The sequence below is a fragment of the Ictalurus punctatus genome, chromosome 17, assembly GCF_001660625.3.
Source record: "Ictalurus punctatus breed USDA103 chromosome 17, Coco_2.0, whole genome shotgun sequence".
NCBI classification, from domain to species: Eukaryota; Metazoa; Chordata; class Actinopteri; order Siluriformes; family Ictaluridae; genus Ictalurus; species Ictalurus punctatus.
In genome coordinates this window covers 10004792-10028429 of record NC_030432.2, presented here as the reverse complement: position 1 = coordinate 10028429, position 23638 = coordinate 10004792, and the positions used below count along the sequence as shown (strand labels likewise).

The window sequence follows — 23638 nt, the reverse complement described above, 5'->3', positions numbered from 1 at the left end:
CTTGAATTGACCAGCTGATGAAGTGACCAGTCTCACTAGCAATGATCTATGATTAGATGTGGAGGGCATTACTCACTTTCTTGCCTTATTTTCTTCCCTTTTCACATTTGTTCATTTGAGACTGCTGCCATACTGCTATTGATTTTGGAAACCAGCCAACAAAAGATAAACACTTGCTTTCAGACTTTTTATGAGGAAGCCTAAATCATATCCGGACAATTGATAGTGCCAAAGTGCTTTCAAAACTTGGGACCAGAGAAGTCTTTGTGAGCAGTTCCAGTGATTGGTTAGATGACTGGTAGACAGACTTGGCCAGTGAGCCAGCATGGTTTCCAACTGTTGACTGCTGGGACACAGGAAATGGAGGACTGTATGTCTCAGTTGGCTTCTGTTTCATAAATGGGCCACCATTGTAGAGGCCATGGCTGTACATTCTCCTTCTAAACAATGCCTGTCTTTTGTTCTACAGTGGCTTGTTTTCTCTCTCTATGATGGCTAGACTGCTTTGTGCACATTGGTATACATTTTTTTTCTTCACTTAGAACATTACTGTGGTATCTTACATAATCTGTCTAACACAGGATGCATTCTGTTTGAATAAATCACATGTTTACATGTTTGGTCATCCAAGAAATTGAGGGCAGGAAGTAGTGACTACCGTTTCCTGTCTTTTCACAGTGAGGTTGCAGCATTTTGGTGCAAAGCCGTGCGATTGACACACTTGCACTGAACTGTGTGCAATTTGTTTTTGCTCAATCACTTTTTCAAGACTGTGTACTGTAGGTTTTAGTGTTTGAAAAAGTACATGGTAAACACTTTGATCAAGAACAAAAGTAAAAGAGAAAGTAATAGTAGCTAGCAATCTGACTTGAAACTAACTTTCTTTCATGCTCTTTCCCACTTTGTGTCTCATATTCTGTGTCTTCATTTTTCTCCTCAACTCTGCGGGTGTGTAGCTGCTAAGCGGCCTTCCTCTGTCTCCTCTCTGAGTGGGATCGTGAGCCGGATGGCCTCCTCTGGTGGCACCTCTCGTGGGAGCTGCACCTCCGTCAACACTGTTTGTTCTGACAGCGACCGGGGAGCGAGTCTCAGCTCCTCCACCTCCTCCGCCTCACTGCAAGATGGCCACTCGTCCTCCTCCTCATCTTCGCTGCCCAGTGGAGCTGTTCCAGCCTACCCTTCACTACCCCAGCGCAATGGCTCTGACATCAGCCTGGACCTCACGCCATTGTCAGGCCCAGCCTCCACCTCTTCCACAGCCCTGCCGAAACTTTCACGCCTGCAGCGGGTGTTGCTGGAGATCGTTGAGACAGAGCAGGCCTATGTGAGGGATCTAAAAAGCATAGTTGAGGTATGGTTTCTCGTTCATGTCATTATCATATACACCTCTCACTTTCAGTTCTCTTAAGTGCAACATTAACATGAGTCATATGTAGTCATTCAGACGAAATCAGACGCTCTCAGTAGAGCTGTGTATCTTTAGTATGCCGTCTCTTTTCCCCAGTTGTACATGCCTGAGGCATTTTTACAGGAGTTATAGGAATCCAGACTAATACAAAGGCCTTTATCTTTACATAAATGCTATCATATTTTCTTCAGATGTAATATGAACTGGTTGCGTAGGTGACAGAAGAAAAAAGATGGACTTTCCGCTGTGCCAGCGGCCATTTTCTCGTGATCACCACGAGATGCCATAGCACCATTCATCAGACTCTCAGGTGGAGTGGCTGAGGCCATGGCAGTGGATAAAAGAAACAGTAAATTTAATCTGCCACTTCAAAAGCCCATTTGCGATGTTTCTCAGTGGGGTCAGTCGACCAAAGACAATGAAGAGGTTGTTGTTCATAGCTTGCTCACACACATGTAGAATTGCCAATCAGATGGTGGTGAATAGTATAACAGACTCTTTGTGGATGGAGTCAAACCACTGACCTTGGGAGAAGGTTGTCAAGCTTCTATCAAGAGTGGTGAAATATAAGAGGCATGCACTGTTAGAAAAAAAGTCAATTATCTCTTACTCAAGTGGCAGGGCTAATACTTGGTTTTCAATACACGTACAGATGCACAAGGTGGTTGCCATATGTGTACTGCGTTCATTTGACGCCACAATTGCGCACATTTCCAAAACAAATTAACACAATACATGCATGTGGTGCAATACCAACATATAAACAGCATGGCCACTATGTTGTGCAAGATGTCACTTCTCATGTCTCATTAATTTCAAGAGAATTATACTCTTCATTGTTGCCTGGAGATTGGTGAAATGAAACACCATCATGTTTGTGCAGCTGTGGCTGTTTTTGACATTTTTTCAAGGTACACATTATCCTTATCTCTAGTCATATTCACTGTGCACCTTGTTGTGCAAAATTAGAGGAAGTGGTCAGAGAAAGTATTTTGATGCCCATGAGGTATGTTTCAGCTCTGACCTGCCCCATAGTGGACAGAGCTTTTAACCTTCCAGGTGTACAAAGGGTATGTAGGGTATTAAGTGAAAATGTGCTTAGCTGCTGTGCACACATTAAGAAGAACATAATTTCTTAGGGTTCTTCAACTAATCCCTCTTACATGTTCTATGTAAAACACTATAACAACACTTCCCTATCAGAAAGGTTCAACCTATTTAGGAAGCTAAGTACTGTACTTTTAGCTACATACAGTAATCATTCCTAGAGGATCCTTTTTCTCAGAGTTCATGGGACATATGTTTTAAGATTTTCACTTGCTGATCTTCAGTATATGGGTGATTGACTGACACATTTTGATTGTGTTCATTTTTAACAGGTGTCCTTTTGGTGCAGCAAGCTCTCCCAGGCATTGGTATTAATGGCCATATTGTGTATTCAATCTGGAAAAAGGGTCCATACGAGTTTTGTTTTTTTCCTTCCTAAAGGAATAGGACTTGGAACCCTCTCTGATTGGGAAAACCCCTGTTCTCCCAGAGAGACAAATCAAAGGAGCCTTTAGAGTTTTAGATGTAACATTTTTCCTTTTCTTGTGGTGGTGTTTGTGTCCAATGCAAAATGAGACGGATTAGTGTTTATCATGTTGTGTGCTGCAGGTTGCAGAATGTATCACTATCACTTATCACTGATGGGACTTTTGAAGTTAGCCTCATTAGCAAGAAATGATAAAAAGAGAAGATACTCAAGTGTGGCCTGCTCAGTGAAGATGGCCATGAAGTATTTGCTGAAAGAGTTTTCTAGTGGAGGAGTACTGCTGTTTTATCAGTCTGCAGCCTCAAAATGGGGTGTGATTGTTGGATGATGTCAGAGCACTTACTCTGGGATTTGCACATATCATGTCTCAAACCCTGGCCGAGCTTCTATTAGCAAGAGCTGTCTGGTTTTAATAGAAAGTAAGTGAACAATGATGTCTAACTTGCTTGAAAGAAGGGCCAACTTTTCCTGCTCCCATATGTGTACTGTGCTTCATATATACAGTTTTTATATATATATATATATATATATATATATATATATATATATATATATATATATATATATATATATATATATAGCCCTTTAGTATTTATCTGCATAAATATATATATGTGTGTGATTTGGAGAACTTTTGGGGTAACAGACTGAGTGAAGCCCCGCTTTCCTGTTTTCTAGGACAGGAAACAGGGGGGATGGGGTTCTTGGCTTTAACCCCCTTCTTGGAGCACAAGTAGAGGGGCCCACTCACTAGAGAGGGACAGAGTTCCTCAATCTATGACCTACTTTCTCAGACAAAGGAGAATATGTGCAACTCCTGTAACTCTCAGCCTATACCCCGTCTCCGTCTCACTCTTATTCTATTGTCGGTCTTTTAATGAAAATGTCCCTCTGTAGTTTATTTTCCTTGTTCTCCATTCCATCACTCTGGAGTTTACTCTATTAATCTGATACTCAGGTTTCTCTCTGTGTCCTGTTTTGCACTTTTCCCTGTCTCACTGTCATATCCCTCACTCATTACCCCCCTTATCCCTTTCTCCCCCTCAAGCTCTTAGGCAGCATAGCAGCTGGGGAGTTTTTCTCTGGCCTGTGACAGACTGTAAATCTGCATAATAACAGTGGCCCATACCGGCTTTGCCTTTAAGAAGTGATGAATGTGTCAGACTCCTCATTTTCCACCTCATTTTGACCTACCATGGAGTAGTAGGTTTGCCTTCCCCGACACCATGGCGGCTCTGGAAACAAACACAGGGCAAGAAAGAGCTCCTAGTTTTGCACTGCATGAATGTAGAGTTGTAGGGACAGAGTGAGGAGGGGGACCAGAGCACTTTCATCCACAATAATGTCTTGCATGCCTCATAATGTTTGTTTAGAGCTATTTATTGTACCAGTCCAGTCTGGGGCATTTTGCTGCTTTTTTAAAGTGTTTGTTTTGCCTGGTGGCCCCTGTTTATATTGATTATAGTGACTTTTCTCATGGCAGATTACATCAGGAATTAATGGCACCTGGAATGTTTTCATGTGCCACATGTTTGCACTAAAAAGCTGGACAATTAAAGAGTTAATGAAGCCAAGCAGCGAACACCAATAATATGCTGATGGATGTGCCTGACTAGCACAGCATAAGCATAGGTTAGTCTAGAACCAGACAAAAAAAAGTGCCCTAAAAGATATTATTTGACTGAAACTGAGATTGTAGAACATTAGTATTTATAAATGACGCTAATTTGATTGCAGCATGTGTTTTCCACATCAAGTTAATAAAATAAATGGATCACAGCAGCATTATAATGAAACATTTCTCCTTGCACTGCACATTTTTGTGGGTTCCCAGCTCCAAAACCATCTGACTCAACTCATCAGCTCTCCTGATGAGGGTAAAATTGTGTGTTGGAGCAGAGAAAACTAAAACAGTCCAGAGAGGATTCAGGACCAGGATTGGGAAACACTGGTGTATGATTAAAATCGCTTCCATGACCCTATTAGCTTCAAGTATTAGCTCATAGCACAGCAGTCTATTGAATGGAAAAGAGCCTCATTCTTCCTATTTTGCTTAAAACCCAAGACTTACCCTTCATCCACCTTCAGTAACTGCCTTATACTGATGAGAGTCACCGTGGATCTGGAGTAGAGATACATCCTGGATAGCATGCTAGTCTATCACAGATCGCCACACGCACACATCCCAACCTAGGAGCAATTTATCTTACACTTACGTGCTTGTTTTTGTGAAATTGGAGGAAACCAGAGAACCACAAAGACATTGGGAGAATGTGTGAAATTCCACACAGATAATAACCTGTGCTCGGGACTGACCCAGGGACCCTTGAGCTGGCAACTCTACCCTCTTTACCACTGTGTCATCCTTCAGGATTTACTAATCATCATAATTCTTAACAGGCTAATTTAGCTTGTATCTGTGAACTTGATTAGTAAAGCTAATAATAATACCCAAACCCCAAGTTGGGACACTCACAGATTGGTGAACCTCTGCCCATCTTTACTTCTGAAAGACTTACTTTTCCTGCCTTTTGTTGCCCCTGTCCCAACTTTTTTGAGACATGTTGTGGCCATCAAATTTCAAAATTACCTTTTTTTTTTTTTAAATTAAATGTTACATTTCCTCAGTTTAAACATTTGATATGTTTTCTTTGTTCTATTGTGAATAACATATGGGCTTATGAGATTTGCAAACCATTGCATTCTGTTTTTATTTACATTTATTTACATTTTACACAGCATCCCAACTTTTTTGTAATTGGTTGTAATAATAATAATTCCTTCGAATCTTTAGGCACTTTTCAAGGCACTCAAAGCACTTTACATTGTATGGGGGGAAATGATGTGATGGCAACCGTAGTGCTCCAGAATGCCAACTGTTGGTGGAGAGGAGAGGAGAGTGATTTAGCCAATACAGGGATGGAGATTATTAGGGGCCATGATTGAGCCAATGGGGGTTATGACAAGTAAAGTATCCAGGGATCTGTAATGACCACAGAAAGTCAGGACTTGACTTTAACGTCTCAGCTGAAAGACCGTGCTGTTTTTACAGTATAGTGTCCCCACCACTATACTGGGGCCTTAAGACCCACATAGACCACATGGTGAGCACCTCCTGTGGGCCTCACTAATATCACTTCCAGCAGCAACCTTGGTTTTCCCCAGGAGATCTCCCATCCTGGTCCTGACCCTGCTTAGCTTCAGTGGGAATCCAGGTGAGAGCTGCAGGGTGATTATGGCTCTGACTGCCACCTATGGAAGCTGCCTATGGAAGCTGCCTTCATATTGTTGTGTGCTCTAGTGTTATTTGGAAACACCAAAGGAAATTGTTACACTTGTGCATACTTTGTTTTATTTGTACTCTCAATTTGCTATTTAGGGTTCTTGAGTTAATAAAATTGTCTACATTTTGTTCATTTGGGCCCTGTTAGCTGATCGGCTCAGTTTATAGTGAGGCCTAATAAGACTGGAAAACTCCTGCTCTCCTGATGTGCTCAGTTTCATCTGCTTGTCAGTGATTACTGAGAAGACTCATTTTCTCATGAGTTCAGATGATGGCTTTATTTCCCAGGTCAACAGCACAAGAGTGCAGAAAGATAAGATAAATAAAGATAAATCTTGTAACAGGGAGGGTCTTTTACCATCCATTAGTTGCATTCCTCATTTTCATGATGTGTTTACGTGGTAGGTTTTAGTGGCTTAATGTCAGCCTTTCCTCTCATTAAAAAGCCTTTATGGAAATTAAATTATAACAATGATTAGTGTTGTTAGATTGCTCAGAGGTGAGAAGACCTTCCTGCTGTGGAAGGATTAGTTGTGTAGATACCGTACCATGTGCATGTGCAACTGATTTATGTATAATTGCTTCAAATGGAAATAAGATAAGTGGAAGCGAATTCTAGGTAATTATAGGCAAATAAAATGTCATATAGCTCATGTGTTTTTTGATAAACTATTGCCAGAGTGCTGGAAACACTTTATCTACAGCTGAACTAATGCCGCAAGGTTCCAGCGCATTCTTTCTTTCTGCTTTGTCTCTCTCAGGACTATCTGGGGTGCATCATTGACTGTGGAGACCTGCCTCTTAAACCAGAGGAGGTCAGCACACTGTTCTGCAACATCGAAGACATCTATGAGTTCAACAGGTGAGTGTTGTTATGCTCTGCTTACTCTTCCTTTGTCTGTCAAAACTTTTTTTTTCCTTTCCTTCTCTGCCCCTCTATGTTTTGCAGTCATTTCTGGGTCAGACGCTACTGCTTGGGTGGTTCTTCTATCTGTTTAACGTGACTCATACAAAGGTTGGCCCAGACTGCAGACAATTGCAGTGAAAAAGACAATGTCCAGGCTGCAGCCAAGAGGAACACTATTTCGCTTTTGAGCCTGTCCAGAAGACTCTCACTCAGACTTGATTGCTATCCTGCAATGCTCTTAACAAGCCCTGGTCATGCCTTTTTTTTTTTCTTTTTTTTTTATAAGCACAAAAGGCAGCATATGGTTCATTATGTCCTGGGTTCATACATGGAGCAGTGAAGCAGGTTATGGTTGAGGCATATTGTATTAATTGTTTTTCATTTCAAACAGTTTTTGGCTTTAAAATAATGAATATTACAAAAAAGCTCTCGAATTTCTACCTTTGCTTGCTTTTCATCATTTCAAACTCATTCTTGGGGCAAAATTAATGAACAGTCTTGGATGACCCAGATGTGTATAAGCAATTACTGGGTAGCTAGTCGGATAGATTACCGCTAATGTACGGCTTATATGGAGGGTGATGGTAAGGGAGGACGACATTCTGACTGAAAAAATCAGCAGGAGTTTTCAGGTGCTGCAAATTTAGAATATTTTAATCACCCAAAATGTATTTCTGCATATTTTGCTCCCATTTTAAGCATATCTTTTATGAAAACAGAACTACATTCCGGAGTGAAAAAAATACATTCCGCATTACAGAAGAGTTAATGGTAGTTTGTGTTTATCAGTAATCATTATTTGGTCAAACAGTTTCTCCATGACTATTATTTGACTTTAGTCCATTGTGGGTGTTGAAGCCTTCAGTATAAACTCTGCTCATCAGCTGTTTTTAGAATATTTTGAATATCTTTCGAGGTAGCATCCTCATGCCTCTTATATTTCATCAACCCAGGACCTCTCCTGCTGAGGGCTTTGTTTTCACATTTCACTCTCTCATGTCCACTCCAGGCCTTTCTCATTACAGGACCTCCTCTGACATTACTAAATGATGAAATCTAACATTACGTTTTTCCAGCAGCCCCCACGGGAAATCTGCTTTATTATGTGGTAACAGAAAATCTTACAAAAGTCATGGGTGTATTTGCGGCATATTGTATGGTAATATCTATAAAATGCAGGGTGTCAGTTCCAGGTTTTTGTTCCCTCCTCAGGCACTCAGGCTTCTCTGAAATTCGTTTCACGTGTAAAGGAATGAGAGTTAATCACAGTTCCACTGCAGCACAGATTAGTTCCTCATTCTTCTCCATATTTGTTTAGAGTGGAAGGCTGACCTTGTTTTTTCCCACAGTTTATATTTTATTGCTCCTGCTCTTCTTTGTCTTATCCATTTCATCCTCTCATTTCTATGGAATGAGGTCCCTGTTTTCACTCACAATGCTGCTGTATCTTTTTCTTGGCACCAGTCAGTGCATACAGATGTCATGTTACCTGGAGCCAAAGCAGCCAGGCTCTGAGGTAGCGCTCTAGGCCTCTATAGTGAATACTCTACACATGGCCTGTCAGAGAGTAAAGGCACAGGCAGGCGAGCAGTGCATGCTGAGCCAGAAGACAGCCTACTGTCTCTTCCCACACTCATCATATCTGTTATATTACAGTACTATACTGAAGTGAAATGATAGAGTGTGATTTTAGTCTTCATTGCCCATTCACTGTAGCAGAGCAAGTTATATTTACTACCTTCTGAATTCGTGTTTTGAGCTTAGAATAGAGAAAATGGAAAGGTAGTGATGAAAAGACTTTTCTCAGTTATATTCCTTGTTTCCGCAGCACATTTGGAGCTTATTCATCAAACAACATTGTTGTTGCACTACTAATTGTTAAACACTCCACACAATGAACTGAGTGCTGAAATTCCCTTTTCACAAATATTTTGTTATGAGTTTTACTCCCATGGAGAGTTGACCATAGCGTTATTTGTCTGAAGCCAGGCTCTTCGATATGTGTTTGTAGAGGTAATATTAAACATGATCTAATCTCAAACTCCATGCAATATTAAAAATGCAGCATTTATTTGGAACACTTCTGAATCTTATATGTGCTAACCCTAACCCCAACACTAGCATAAGCCTAACTCCAGTGTTTTTTTGTTAAATGTATAATGATTAAAATTTTTGTATGTTTAGTCATTACATTCTAACTAGTAAATGAATAAATCATAGCGATAACTTTATGTCTGTGTGTGACTACAAGAGAGATACAGTATGTGGTCCGCCAGGGCAAGAAGCCTAACATAGCCATTTAGAACATAGGCCAGTTTCAAAAGCATATTTCTCACCCTGGAGGTCAGAAGGGGGGCATTTATTGGAACCATCCAGACAGATTCCTCAACTAAGTGAAATCTAGACCGCTGTCAGACCTCTATCTCCTCTGCTCCATCATCTGAGTTCTTTATCTGTTGTATGGCTTTGATATTATGTCCACAGTAGCACTTTTTCCAAGTTTGAGGAAGGACCCATGTTAAGCAGCATCCTTTGCTAAAGACAGACGTGGGAGGACTCCCCAGACACTCTTACACCAGTTTTGTTTGCATAGGCACCTATCGTATCCATTAGTTTTCCTATTATTATTATTTTTCTTCTTCCCCACTGGGAGTCTATGGCAGCCCAATGAACCGTAAGTAGGAAAATTATGAAATTTGGCACATTCGTATATAGGACCATGAGCAGTACCTGGACCAATTATGGGGTCTCTAGGACCAAGTCTGTGGTGCCACCAACAGTTCAAATATTCACTTTTCAAATGATTATAATTGTTGAACACTTTGTCAAAGAGAAAAAAAATGTAGTTCAGCAGATTACTCTCCTCATACTGATTACAATCCATGTCTTACTTTAAGACTCCACCCATTACAGTAGTCACCATTTTGAAATGTACAGTATTCATTTTTTTCTTTACTCCTCATTCACATTTTGTCCAATTCTTACCAAATTTGGCTCAGATGATCAGTGGACAGAATCGCATAAACTGACTGAACAGAATTTTTATATTCATATTTGTTCAAAATATCACATTTTGATATTGCAAATTTAACGATGCTGACCCAAAATTGGACCAGAGGCTGTATCTCGGCCATACTGTGATCAATCGTAATGAAACTTGGTAGACTTCATCAGCAGTATGATCTGGGGGTCCAGGGCAAATTTGAGAACAGCACCACCTACAGGTCATGAGATTTGAAAGATTACTGTTTTTGCTTAGAACTTTTGAATACTTTATCAGGATCGGACGAACCGCCTGTCTGCCATTTTGAAATTTGTCATATATTGTAATATCTTTTAAAATATTTGACATATCGGCACAAAATGTGGTAGGGATCATTCATAGCATGTCCTCTAGAGACCTGAGAAATTTGAATGCAGCGCCACCTAGTGTTCTAAAGATGTAAGGGTTTATTTTTTGTAATAACACGTAACTTTTGAAAACAATTGTCCAAAATAATTTTTTTTGGTGTCATTACATGACTGGCACACTGTGATAAACAGCAAGCATCAATTCTAAAGGTCCTGGGTTTGATTCCTGTGTGGTGCAAGTTCTTAAAAGTTTGTGCAATGTTGTGTCTTTCAGTTCCTTTCTTTTTTTGCTCAGCATTGCACTAACCTTTCAACCTCTTGGCATGCAAATAAATTCCTCTGATCTGTTAACTTCCTGTTCAATCTTAATTTCAGCTGTGTTCTGAACCTATATTTTATTCATTCGTGCACATTCTATTTCTCCTCTTCGCGTTCTTCAGGCTCCGCATTGCACCTTTGGTGGTTGGCCCCATTGAACACTGCCTGCAACTTTAATTCTATATGATTTTCAGAAGCAAAGAGGTGTAGATTTATTGTCAATTAATCTTAGAATCTTTGCCTGCCCCAGGCAAAGATTTTCTGGCCCCATGCTTCAGAATCTTCAAGGTTTCAGTGTAATTGGATCACTGCACATTTCTGCAACTTTTCAACACCAGGACATAATAAGCTTATAAGAGTAAAATATAGATATGGGATTAAAAATGTTATAGTTTTATATGAAATGGTGGAGGGTAAATGTGATTCCTTGTTTCCAATGCAAGTCCCAACACCCCTTCTTGTGAAAGTAAGCTGTTCTTGGCCATGTTTAGTGATGAAAGTTATGACACTCTGTAGCAAAGCTTGGAGTCTAGCTCATGAGACTAAAAGAGGAATTATCACTCCAAACCTAGAAATGGAGCAGTAGCGAGTGCCTCTGGATGGAATCATGTCTCCAGTGCAACTTTAGGTTTGACAGTTTTATAAAATATATGAGCACAATGAAAAATGCTTAAATAAAGTATGCTTTTCTCTGTACATACCACACTAACTGCATTAGCAGACACATGTTGAGAATGTGTGAAAGAAGCCAGATGACAGTAGGCTGAGTAAAGGAATAGAATAAGAGGCCAAATAAGTCATTAAAACAATATAGGAAGAGGTTAAGGTGGAGATGGAAGGAATGAAGGCAAGGAAGGGAGTTTTTGAATTTAAGGTCCCTTGCAGGTAACTCCCTTTCCTGATCCTGATTAAAACTATAGGAGGTAGAAATAGGGATTATCAGCATCGTTTTTTCCAACACTGCCAGTGATAAATTCCCCAGGTTACTTCTCTTTCACCACATACGGATTCCATAACAGCACATGGGGTTTCTGAAACCTTGATTCATTCATTATTCTGTATACTTTATTAAACAACTCTGACACATTTAAAGATCTGATCAGTACTTGGCCTGCATTTTCTAATGGTGTTAAAAATCTATGTAAGTGTTTCGCGATTGACAGCATGGAAAAGTAATAGCAAACATATAACAAGCATATAACTCAAGTCTTTGGCTCAGATGAGCCAACATGTTCCTCTGATTTTTAGTGCCAAATTCTCAGATGATGAACCAGATTGTTATTATAGCCATCTTGGCTATCAGAGTGTGAATATAAGTAGATGTATGGCCTATGATCAGAGTACTATACCTCTTATTTAGCCTTTTATATGGGGAGATCTTTGTTCTGGGGGGAAAAAAATGCATACTGCCAAGCTGTATAAACAATATTGTTTTGTTCTGCCTCTCTATTGTAACCAAGCCTCGAGCATCACAAACCGTAAATGGCACTTAGGAAACGCCAGCTCCTTGTTGTGCTTTACAGCAGACTGGCATGAATTCCCCTCCACTTTTGTTATAACCAAATTGAAGCCCCCTCACCACAAAGGGCAGCTGCAAAACGTGCTCTGTCTCCAGAGGAGGAGGAAAAGACGCTGAAAGCTGGAGCACAGCGGTTTTCCCCGTGAACTTTTCCCCTCGGCCACATGTAAGCGTGATCAGAGAATGTACAGAGCACCATGTTGTTTTCTTTGTAGCATCGGGGAGGGTTCCCCACAGACTGACCAGTATAGTAACATGATGCCTTTTTAGTGATGATAGTTCAAAGTTTGCTGATGAATTGAATGAAGTCCAATGTGTTCAGTCAGCTAAATGTTCACCAAGCTCTTGTTAGATCTTCAAGGGAAGGGTTGCAACCTCACACCAAAACCCCCGGAGAACAAGTGAAAAATCCCAGTTTTTCTGTTTTATGTCTGACTCATGATAGTTATTGTTTTACAAAAAACTAACCCTAAATCCCTCTACTACTCTTCTGTCCCGCCAACGATGCTGTCCAAGATAATCCACGCCTGCTGTTTTTGATTCATTCAGTCACTATATGCAGAGCTCCTTTGCTTTCTCTCTGCTCACTGCCATTTAATAGATATAAATCATGCATACTGTATTCTCAGGAAGCATATTTATCTGCGTATGGTTTGTGATAATGTTATACACATCTTAGTTAAGGAAGAAATGTGAGCTGGCAGCACACACATGGCATGCACATATTCAGAATTATTTAGCGTTCTGGTCCAGGGGTCTTGCAGCAGGAAAATCCAGAGAATGGGGTTCAATGTCTGTAAGGTCTGCTGTGGGGATCTGGGGGAAATGGGATGGGGGTTGGTCTCTGAGCCAAAATAAGATGTATTCCATCTGTGTGCTCTTAAGTCGATAGTGGGGTTGAACCAATGGAAAAGAAACAAATGAATGCTATGTGGAAATGGAGACAGGGATCGGGGTTTACTGTAGCCAGGGTCGTCCTTTTGAAACACCAGTCCCAGATGTCTCCATAGAAGGAGAATAACACTGCTCAAACAAAAAACTAGGCCCAAATCCTAGCTCAGGAGAAACAATTGGGCTTCCATGCTCTGAGGTGTGATACTGCCTAGATTTGAAACATTTATCATTCTTATCATGTTTACTTCTGAGATGTACAGTATTTGTGAGAATTTGAAGTCAGGCAACAGCAGAGTTCTCACTTTGTGAATCACATCAAGATGTGACTAAAATATTTGGTCTATCAACAGTGAGCTTTTGGAAGATCTGGAGAGAAGCCCTCATGCAGCAGCTATAGCCGAATGCTTTGTTGAGAGGGTAAGTAAAGAACAGTGAGGTCATGAACTTTTAAATTATATCATTAATAGAGAATCATTTGCATGTACATCTGTAACATGTCACATGATGCTCGTGTCCTACAAACAGCAAAGAAAAAATTTTGTTTTTTTCCACATTATTTATTTCACTGCCACAACAAAGTAAGAAAGACGTCTATGATTTAAATTGTCTTAAAATGTTTTATGTTTCCTTGGAGTGGTGAAATTGCTTATTCAAACACAGCTTGTTGAACTTGTTAAAAAAACAGCTGTGTGAATGTGCCATATGTAGCCTGGCAGTGTAGCAGAGGCACAACAGTGGAATATTGTCTGTGAGGTATTTGTGTGAAAGACAGATGGGCTTTGTGAATGAATCCCAAACATATCAGCAAACTGTGCTGACCTTTGAACATGAGCATGTGTGTCAACTGAGGGAGTTTGCAGTCCCTTTCACTGACACACTCCACACTACAGGGACAGGCTAATAACCAGACCTGGGTGGCATGGGAGCACAGACAATGCCATCTTTGTGTTTAGTGAATATGTCACTGATGTTTTTTTCTCTGTATTTGCTGTTTGCTGATGGTATCAACCTCTCTCCCAGGATTTAAGGCTACATTTTCTTCTTGCAGAATTGGGCACTTTTTTTGGGGATCAATTAGTGTATAGTTAAGGACAGTACATTGGATTAAACCATTATCAGAGAAAAAAAAGTATTTTTATCCAAAGAAAGAGTTCTAAGCTAGAGAGCTTAGCTATCAAACTTTAAATAAAGCACATTACATTACTTGGCAGACACCCTTATTCAAAGCCACTTACAATGATCTCATTTATGCAACTTAGCAGTTCAGGACTAAGGGCCTTACTCAAGGGCCCAACAGTGGCAGCTTGGCAGTGCTGGGATTGGAACTCACAACCTTCCAATCAGAAGTCTAACATCTTAACCACTAAGCTACCACTTCCCTAAATAAAGTGCAAATCCAATAAGATTAAGTGCTTAAAGTCCATATCTGGCCAGGTCCAGCCCCCAGTTGTGATACACAGTATCCAGACCAGGGTGGCAAAGTAGTACCTCACAACTCACAGCTCCAGGGCCCCTGTTTAAAACCTGAGTTTGGGTTATTGTCTATGCAGAGTCTATGCATTCTCTGTGTGGGTTGTCTCCAGGTTCTCTGCTTTCTTCCCACCTCCCAAAAACATGCCCATAGGGGGATTGGCTGTACTAAATTTCCACTAAGTGTAAATGTGTGTATGCACGGTACCACGCTATGGTTTATTTCCACCTAATATTCAGTGTTCCTAGGATTGGCTCCTAACAGCATAAAGTGGTTAATGAAGAGGAATCTATTAAGTAATGGAATATTGCAGCATCAATTCGATTAAAAAAATAGAAGTACATACCAAGTACATACCAGTATCAGTGGCTATTTTAGGACCTTATTTGGACTAATTTGGCCTTTTCTCAGGATCTCAGTGAAAGAATATCAGACACCAGTATTTTTCCAAAACAAAGATTTCTGTAGTGAGCATCAGGCTCCAAATAAAGCACAAATCAGACATGTTTACATGCTTGGACAGAAGCCCATTTGTGGCCATCAGTTCCCAGTTATGAAACACAGTATCCAAAGCAGATTAAGGACATCACGTAATTATGATGTGATGATAAAAATAGTGTATGTGGGTAGCACTGGTTTACATTTTGATACAGGGCTCCAAAACAGCAGCTGCGTGATTGCGGGTTTGTGTCCTAGATGGATCATAAGAGCTGCAGCTGAAGATCCCCACCATTAAGCTAATTGCTGAACCCTTTAAGTTGCTATAATGACTCCCATGTTTCCTCTGCCAATTATCCACCCTTCTGAAACCTCTGTATATGTTTGTATGAGTTATAAGTAGTTTTTAAAGTTCAGCTATATGGTCTGTATATTGATATTAAAATAGTCAGACAATTGTGTATTTATTTGTGTAATAAATTAATTATTTTTTTCTGGTTTAGAGTGAAGCCTTTGACATTTACACCATTTACTGCATGAACTATCCCAAGTAAGTAGATTTATTTACAGTATGTTTTCTGTGCTTTAGTTATGGAATGCTTTGCACTCACATATTTCATTTCAGAACACAGTAACTCACTACATGTTGACTATGCAGTTGTTGTTATGGCTTGTAATTACCTCAGATTTAAACGCTTATACAACAAACCACCATATACAGAACAAACGCCTTTAAAACCATACATTACCTTAAACCCCTATTGGCTTTTTATTCAGTTACAGCATATTATTTAGTAAGTACTATGAATTATTTAGTAACTACAGCAAAACTAATGGTACAGATGTGTACTATGAGTGGGAGGAATGTAAGTCTGGACCCATTGATGAGCTAAGTAACATAATCCATTGATTAAAAAAATATACTCCGTATTTAGAACCTTGACTAAGAGGTTGACTTCCTTTGCTAAGGTTCAGTTTGCTCATCTTTCTTATCATACCGTCGATTTGACCTTGTGGTATATAGTATTGCTTAATCCATTGTCGAGCTATTGATAGATATTAGATTTTAGTGCTCCTATCACTACTTCACTGCCAGTGACAGTTTTCATATGGATGGATTACATTGCATGAAGGCTGTGTTTCCATTTCTTCTACTTCATTCCCATGGGCCACTAAAATGCCTCAGCAGCAGATGTTCTGCTCAAGCTGATTCATGACCACAGTCATATTTACTCACTCATATAGACACAGAACCAAATAACACTGGCTCCACTGCACCGCTTTCAGTGTGCTAGTATGAGAGTGTGAACCTGAACCATATGACCCCACTATGCCTCAAGGACCAGCAGTATTTTTTCCTGATGCAGTTTGCAGAGACCTTAGCAGCTGCATTTTGAGATGCTGGGTGTTTTTGTAAATGGTTTAGGTTTGTCATAAGGACGTTTTACAGAGCCATCAGCTGAATCCATTAGCACAGTGATATGACAAGCCTGCCAGACAGTGCTGCTTATCTTATGTCTCTCAGTGGACCGTCCTGCCCATGACTGTCTACCTTCTACCTTCTTCCTAAACACCAGCTCAGTGGCCGTCCTCAGGGAATGCATGAAGAACGAAAGCCTGGTGCGCTTCTTCCAGGAGAGGCAGGCAACTCTCTGCCACTCACTGCCACTAGAGACCTACCTGCTAAAACCTGTACAGAGGATCTTGAAGTACCACCTATTGCTGCAGGTCAGTGTATGGACAGGGAGTTGTTTTACACATGACTGTGCTCTTTCTAGCTAAGTATTTGGGTGTTAATCTCTGAGATTTACACAAATTCTGTAACTCCTACTTCATTGTCTGTTTAAGGTAGTTTCTGTGAAAGCTAGTTTCTATCTAAAAGAGTTATAAAGCAACATAATAGAAAAGAGAAGCAAGAACCAGAATAGTGTGTTGTAGTTCTTTCATCAGTTTCAAGAATGTAATCAATGTCTCCCCCTTCTGACAGGAGCTGTCCAAGCACTTTGACAAGAGTGATTCAGGATATGAGATGGTGGAAGACGCCATCATCACCATGACAGCTGTGGCCTGGTACATTAACGACATGAAGCGGAAACAGGAACATGCAGTACGACTCCAGGTGCAAGCAGAAATATTTTGTCTTTTGTTTTTCAGTGCAATAAGTCATAAATAATATAAAAATCATAAATCATAAAAAAAAAATACTAAATTGTTTACAAATTACAGTACCCTCTAAAACATAAAAATGTTTCGTCTTTTTTGGTAATTAAAAAAGTCAGTATCAGTATTACAAAGCCATTGCTTTTAATTCAGAACAGTTTAATACATCTGCAGATAAATAAAGATACATCTGTCTCCAGATTTTATGACGCCATCTGTCAGATAGTGGTGAAGAAGTGTTATTATCCAATCAGCCAGTCATGTGGCAGCAGCAGAATGCATAAAATCATGCAGATACAGGTCAAAAGCTTCAGTAGTTTACCTGTATCTGCATGATTTTACGCATTGCGCTGCTGCCACATGATTGGCTGATTGAATATTTATATGAAAGAGAAGGGGTACAGCTGTTCCTATTTAAGTGACCAGTGAGTGTATATATCAAATAAATGACCACAAATACCAGTAAACAGTAATAAACTAAACCAAGTCAATAATTAGCATGTCCACATTTGCCTTTTAAAACCCAATTCTCAGTTCTCTTAGGTCATATAATTTTATAAGGAAATCTGAAATCTTGTAGAACTTGCTATAATCCTTTTGTAGACTTTGACTGTCTCACTTCTGTTTCTCCAGGTGAAACCAGACAACCTTATTGACATTTTGATTTGAAACGTTCTCTGTAACTAAATGTCTTGCTTTCTTTAATGTCACAGAGAAAATAATTCCTGGTAACATTTAATATTTGGGGGGCAAATACATTTTTAAATAAGGTCTTTTCTACTGACACACTAAGAAATAAGAGATGCAGAAGAGTCGGGCTGCAACCAATGATTATTTTCAGAATCAATTAGTTGGCCGATTATTTTTCGATTAATTGATTAATGGGGGGGGGGGGGGCACATTCGGGTTAGTAAAAAAATAATGTGTTCCATTTGAGACGATATTACCTTTCTAAAATTCATACACTAGACCAGTGGTTCTCAACCTTTTGTGAGCTTTGGACCCCTAGAATATTTCTAACAATCAACAAGGACCCCATCACTCCACAACAATTATAGGCTATATATTAAACAGTCATTTCTATATATGTTGCTTTATTTTATTAATATTTAACATTAATATTATTAACATTAAAATTTAATCAAAACATTAAGATTTGATTTTTTACATTTTATTGTTAGTGTGACATTTTATTTGACTCTCTGAATTATCCTTTGTTTATTATATCCATCAATGCAACACTTTAACTTGTCTTCCACTCAGGTTTTTGCAAATGATCATTTCATTTGTAAATAAATGTAAAATAAATCCATCAACGAACGATCGTCAGCTCAACTAACATGATATTTGCGAATAACCAAACTGATTAATTTTTAAAACATCTCATTTGAATATGTTTTGATACATTTAACAAAAATATACACATAATATTATTTAAACATTTTAAAAACATTCCTACGGACCTCCTGCAATTACACCACTGACCACTAGGGTTGAGACCCCCGATGAGAAACACCTCACTAGACGGTAGTGCAGAGTGCATAGTGAAAGTGTATATTACGTCATTTGGAACACACTTTAATATTTATTCTCCGAACAGTAGTAACGTAATGAGTAAATGTACCCCGTGCAGACCAACTAGTCCATAATAAGATTCGTTGACAACGATTTCCATAATCGATTATTATAGATTTTATAGAGTAGTTGTTGCAGCTCTACAGAAGAGATACGATTACCAAAAAGTTGCTTGAAATGTATATGTATAATGGGCAAAAAATAATTTTGAAACTGGGCGATTCCAAAATGGCAAAATATTAAGTTTTAAACCATCTTAACAACAAATAACTGGTCAAGAAATTAGCAAGAATTAAACAAATAGATAAAGTAGCTTATTATGGGATAGCTTTCTGTCAGAGACTTCCACTCACGCAGAAGGCGCGACAGCACGCATTTTCGGGTTCATTGACATGACTTTGTTTACGTCGTACGTGTGTATTTGTTATGATTTATGTCCTGTCTCCACTGTTATTGGATGTCTCAATTGTTCTCATTAATCACAGCTGTTTTGGGTTACACCCTTGATTACGTTTTTATTTAAACCCCTCGTGTGTCTATGTTCGTTGCAAAGTGTGTCCTAGAGACCAAGCTGGTTGTTCCTCAGTTTGTTCATGGCGTTTATCCGGTCCTCGTTATTTGATTCCTGTCTTCGCCTAGTTTATCCTGTTCGCCTGTTTTGACCACGCCATCGTTTCACGTTTTGGATTTGGGTTCCTTAATAAAGCTCTTAACTGCACGTGTATCCTGCATCTCCTCCTTGGCTTACCGTGACACTTTTCCCTTTGATTTCTCTACATGTTTAAACCTTGTGGCCCTTGATGCGCTGTAGGAGTTGTGGCAGAATAGTAATGACTAATCTTTTAAGAAAAAAATTAATACATCTCAGAACATATTTTTGGAAACTTTTATACACCCATGTTAGTTTAATTTTTTCATTAAACATTTTAATGATTATCATGATTTTACCTTTGTATATAAGAAAACCATATATTGTATGTGAATTTCCCTGTTTCTAATTTCTGACCAATGATTTGTTAAGACCATTAAAAACTTAATGTTTGCCATTTTGGTTCTGCCTAGGAGTGTATTTAGGCTATGGAAACACACAAATACACACAATTAAGGCTAAAATTATTAGCACTGAAGTGGAACCTAACAAATTTGTCACATTCTGACAGGAGATTGAGAGTCTGTTGCGAAACTGGACTGGTCCTGATCTCAGCGGCTTTGGAGAGCTGGTTCTGGAAGGTTCCTTCCGGGTTCAGAGGGTTAAAAAAGAGAGGGCCTTCTTCCTCTTTGATAAAATGCTGCTTATTGCAAAAAAGAGGATGGAACATTTCATCTACAGCACACACATTTTTGTGAGTCATCAGTGTTACAAATCACTTTGTAAATCTTTTGGTATGCTGTAATGTTTGGATTAGTTGTCCAGATATGAAGTGTTGTGAAAGTCAAAAAATTGTTCATGTATAACCTCTTTTGTCATTTTCAAGTGTTGTAACTTGCTCTTGGTGGAGAACATGAAGGATCCTCTCTGTTTCAAGGTGTCAGATCAGACAATCCCAAAACAACAGCACATTGTTCAGGTAAGAAATGAAAGATGGGAGACATCAAAGATATACTGCTTTGTCATTCTGTTAGGTACTTATACCATGGTCTGTCTGAATACTTGATTCTGATTGGCTGGAAGGTGCGTTAAAACCAGAGACAGTTCCAGACAGTTTAATGGCTGTTCTAAATTAATGCGCCTATAAGCAACTGTAACCATAGAAACATATAGTTAAACTCACAGCTTCATTATTAGTAGAGATACGGCACAGACACACACACAATTCCCCTACACCCCATCTTGCGCTCTCTCTCTCTCTCTCTCTCTCTCTCTCTCTCTCTCTCTCTAATAGCTATTTATTCAAATTAATGTGCTCTTATCACACTACTTTATCTCTGTGTATGATTAAGAGCAGACAGAATTCTAGATCTGATGACCTGTATATAAAATAACAAAAATTATACCAAAAATTAAATTGTTATTAAATAAAATAAACATTTTTTATATTTTCAGTCAAATATCAGTGACAGCTTTAACTTGGCAATGCAGGCAGGTGGTCACGTTATAAGTGGGATAATCCACGGCTAGGTGTGCGTTGCACGATTTTAATGCACCCCACTTCTTTGTGTCCACGTCGTGCATTAAAGTCATGTAACGCACAACCTTGCCGTGGATTATCCCTTATATATACACTGTATGGACCAGAATAGGACCACCTGAACAGGCATACAGCAGTGACACTTGCATGGTAGTGCCATGGTCTTGCACCATACTGGCACAGTACATCAGTTGAACCACTGTTTAAACGCCTCAATGTGACTGTTGGATTGAGTAACAGTTTACCAATCAAAATTATCCAACCAATAGTGGTCATAAACTGATGCTGATGAAGGGCCAGAGCAAGGGTGTCCAATCTTTCCAGAAAGGGCCGGTGTGGGTGCGTTTTAATCAACTGATTATACAGGTAGAATTGGGTGTGGTACTCCTGCTTGATTGGAATGAAAACCTACACCCAGTGTGACCGCTTTTTGTTGATAAAATTGGACGCCCCTGGGCTACAGGAACATTAACACATGCTGTACATGCAAAATCGGGTCCTTTAAATTTCAACTTCTCAGTTGTATCCTGTCTCAAATGTAAGCCACTTTGGATGAAGTGTCAGCCATATGACTTAAATGTAAAAGGTAAATTATAGGTGCCCCAATATTTAGGAGTACCTGATTAAAATACTATTCACTATCCACTGACAATCAGCTATTCATTGAGTCTACATTCCTGCCACAGTGATATATTACCATTGTTTTTATAACAATGGTATGGTATATAACAACTATGTTACCATTTGTTTTTAACATCGGTCTATAGTTTATGAACCTTCTATTTTCACTAGGCTAAAAACCAGGAGGAAAAACGATTGTGGCTGCACTACCTCAAGAGGCTAATAGTGGAAAACCATCCTGCATCTCTCCCCCAGAAGGTAATATTTACACCAAGACATGCATTGTATTCCTTAGTGTTTGAATTCAATAATGATCAGAATTCATGTAAGGAATAATTATTCCTCTTATATTACAGTGATTTACCAACAATTACACATTTGTATTTATTAAGGGACAGAGTGAGATACTTTTCTATGTCTGTATAGTAACATTCAATGTTGTGGAATGACATTGAAACAAGTTAGTTCTTGTTACGACTTCAAACCAGTCCTAAATAGTTCTTCCTTCCTGTCCCACCCTAAAAGAACAACATTATCTCAAATTACTAGTGTGAAGTCTCAATCTATAAATCTTACATAAGTGTTCTCCATACAGAAAGCTTTAAGATAGCATAGGAATGATTATATATTTTACTTTGTTAAATAAACTTATAGACTTAAAATTATGTGATGTCCACCATACAAGTCCCTGTGAATGAGAGCTGTGTTGTTATAGAAAATGAATCAATGCATTCTGACTAATCACAATCAAGAATTTAACAGAGCAGTGTTATAATCTACTAATATATTATAATTATAATCTAGCATAAAATATTATTCAAACATTATTTGAAACATTGTACAGAGCTCCTCTATGATAAAAAACGACTTGTAGGACTCTAAGTCTTTTTAGTAGCTAACTTACAGCCTAATATTTTGTTTTTACAGGCAAGGCAGGTCCTTGGCGATACTTTCTGTCCATGTAAGTAATGCAGGCATGTTTAGATCTTGATCTGCATGGTGCATGAACCAGAAAACCACAACCATGTTCGAGCTAATAACTACAGCTGCATAGGGTTTGCCAAGAATGGCAACCCCTAAAAGTTAGCTCATCGCATTCATGCAGATTTCACACACTTGAGTAAATTATGTTATGCATTTCTTGTGTCTTTAATTTGTGTTCTTTATTAATGAGCTATTTTGGCTTAACATTCAGCACCTCAGTTTGAACAAGAGCCAAACCGAAAGCCTGTCCCTTCTCCTCGATTAGATGACGCCCATGGCTTTCACAGAGGAAGAAGACAATCAGGTTTGAAAGCAAGTTTTATAGTATAGAGTTCACACTTAAATTTTTAATTTTTTAAAGAAAAGTTACTATATTAATATCAATGTATTGTAGATGGCAATCCATAGAAACTTGTGTGAATGACTTCACCATATTTATAGGCTGATAGATATTTCAAGGGGAGGGCAGGAAGGGGCTGTTTTACAGAAGATCACTTGGGGACCACAGGCTTTCATGTACATTTAAGAAACTGAATTTAATTATCCTGTATTGCTACTTTGCTTATGCTATTCTTCAGAACCCCCAGAATTTATCTACACCCCTGAGAAGGCCAGGAAAAACCTTCCATTGCTACTGGAAGGGAACCTGCCATATCGCAGAGGGCGCAGACAGTCAGGTGAAAATTACAGAACAACATACAGATATTCATAATAGAGTGCTTTGAGGTAACACATGGATAACTAATTTTAGTAATAATTTGTGGTTACTTTTGGCTTGGGTGTTACAAAATGACTTGTTATGCTTCTAGCTCCTGCCAAAGACATAGAAGCAGCATTTCAACAAAGTGGTGAGTGTGTTCCCCATAATAAATGCCATGGGAAATGAATACATAACTACCATAACTTATATTTTAATTTCTAACCTAGCATTTATTCCAAATAAAAGTTTGGTTTTAATTTTTCTGTGCTCCTTTTTATTTCTGTACCATGCACCATTGGACAATAGCCCCTTTAAAGGTGAGAGACTTATTTTACAGAGTAATTGT

At 39.0% G+C, this 23638-nt stretch overlaps 1 protein-coding gene across 1 annotated transcript in view; it reads left to right on the top strand.

Annotated features, from left to right (window-relative positions):
- Nucleotides 1–23638, top strand: part of LOC128628680 (pleckstrin homology domain-containing family G member 2-like) — a 31364-nt gene that overhangs the window by 7496 nt on the left and 230 nt on the right. Inside the window, exons 3-16 of the mRNA XM_053687519.1 lie at nt 957–1351; nt 6987–7087; nt 13565–13631; nt 15627–15673; nt 16701–16851; nt 17111–17242; nt 20019–20201; nt 20334–20426; nt 21780–21866; nt 22536–22569; nt 22804–22896; nt 23171–23269; nt 23402–23440; nt 23599–23609. Of these exons, the coding sequence (XP_053543494.1) occupies nt 957–1351; nt 6987–7087; nt 13565–13631; nt 15627–15673; nt 16701–16851; nt 17111–17242; nt 20019–20201; nt 20334–20426; nt 21780–21866; nt 22536–22569; nt 22804–22896; nt 23171–23269; nt 23402–23440; nt 23599–23609 (1532 nt within the window). The remainder of the gene's footprint in view (nt 1–956; nt 1352–6986; nt 7088–13564; nt 13632–15626; nt 15674–16700; nt 16852–17110; nt 17243–20018; nt 20202–20333; nt 20427–21779; nt 21867–22535; nt 22570–22803; nt 22897–23170; nt 23270–23401; nt 23441–23598; nt 23610–23638) is intronic.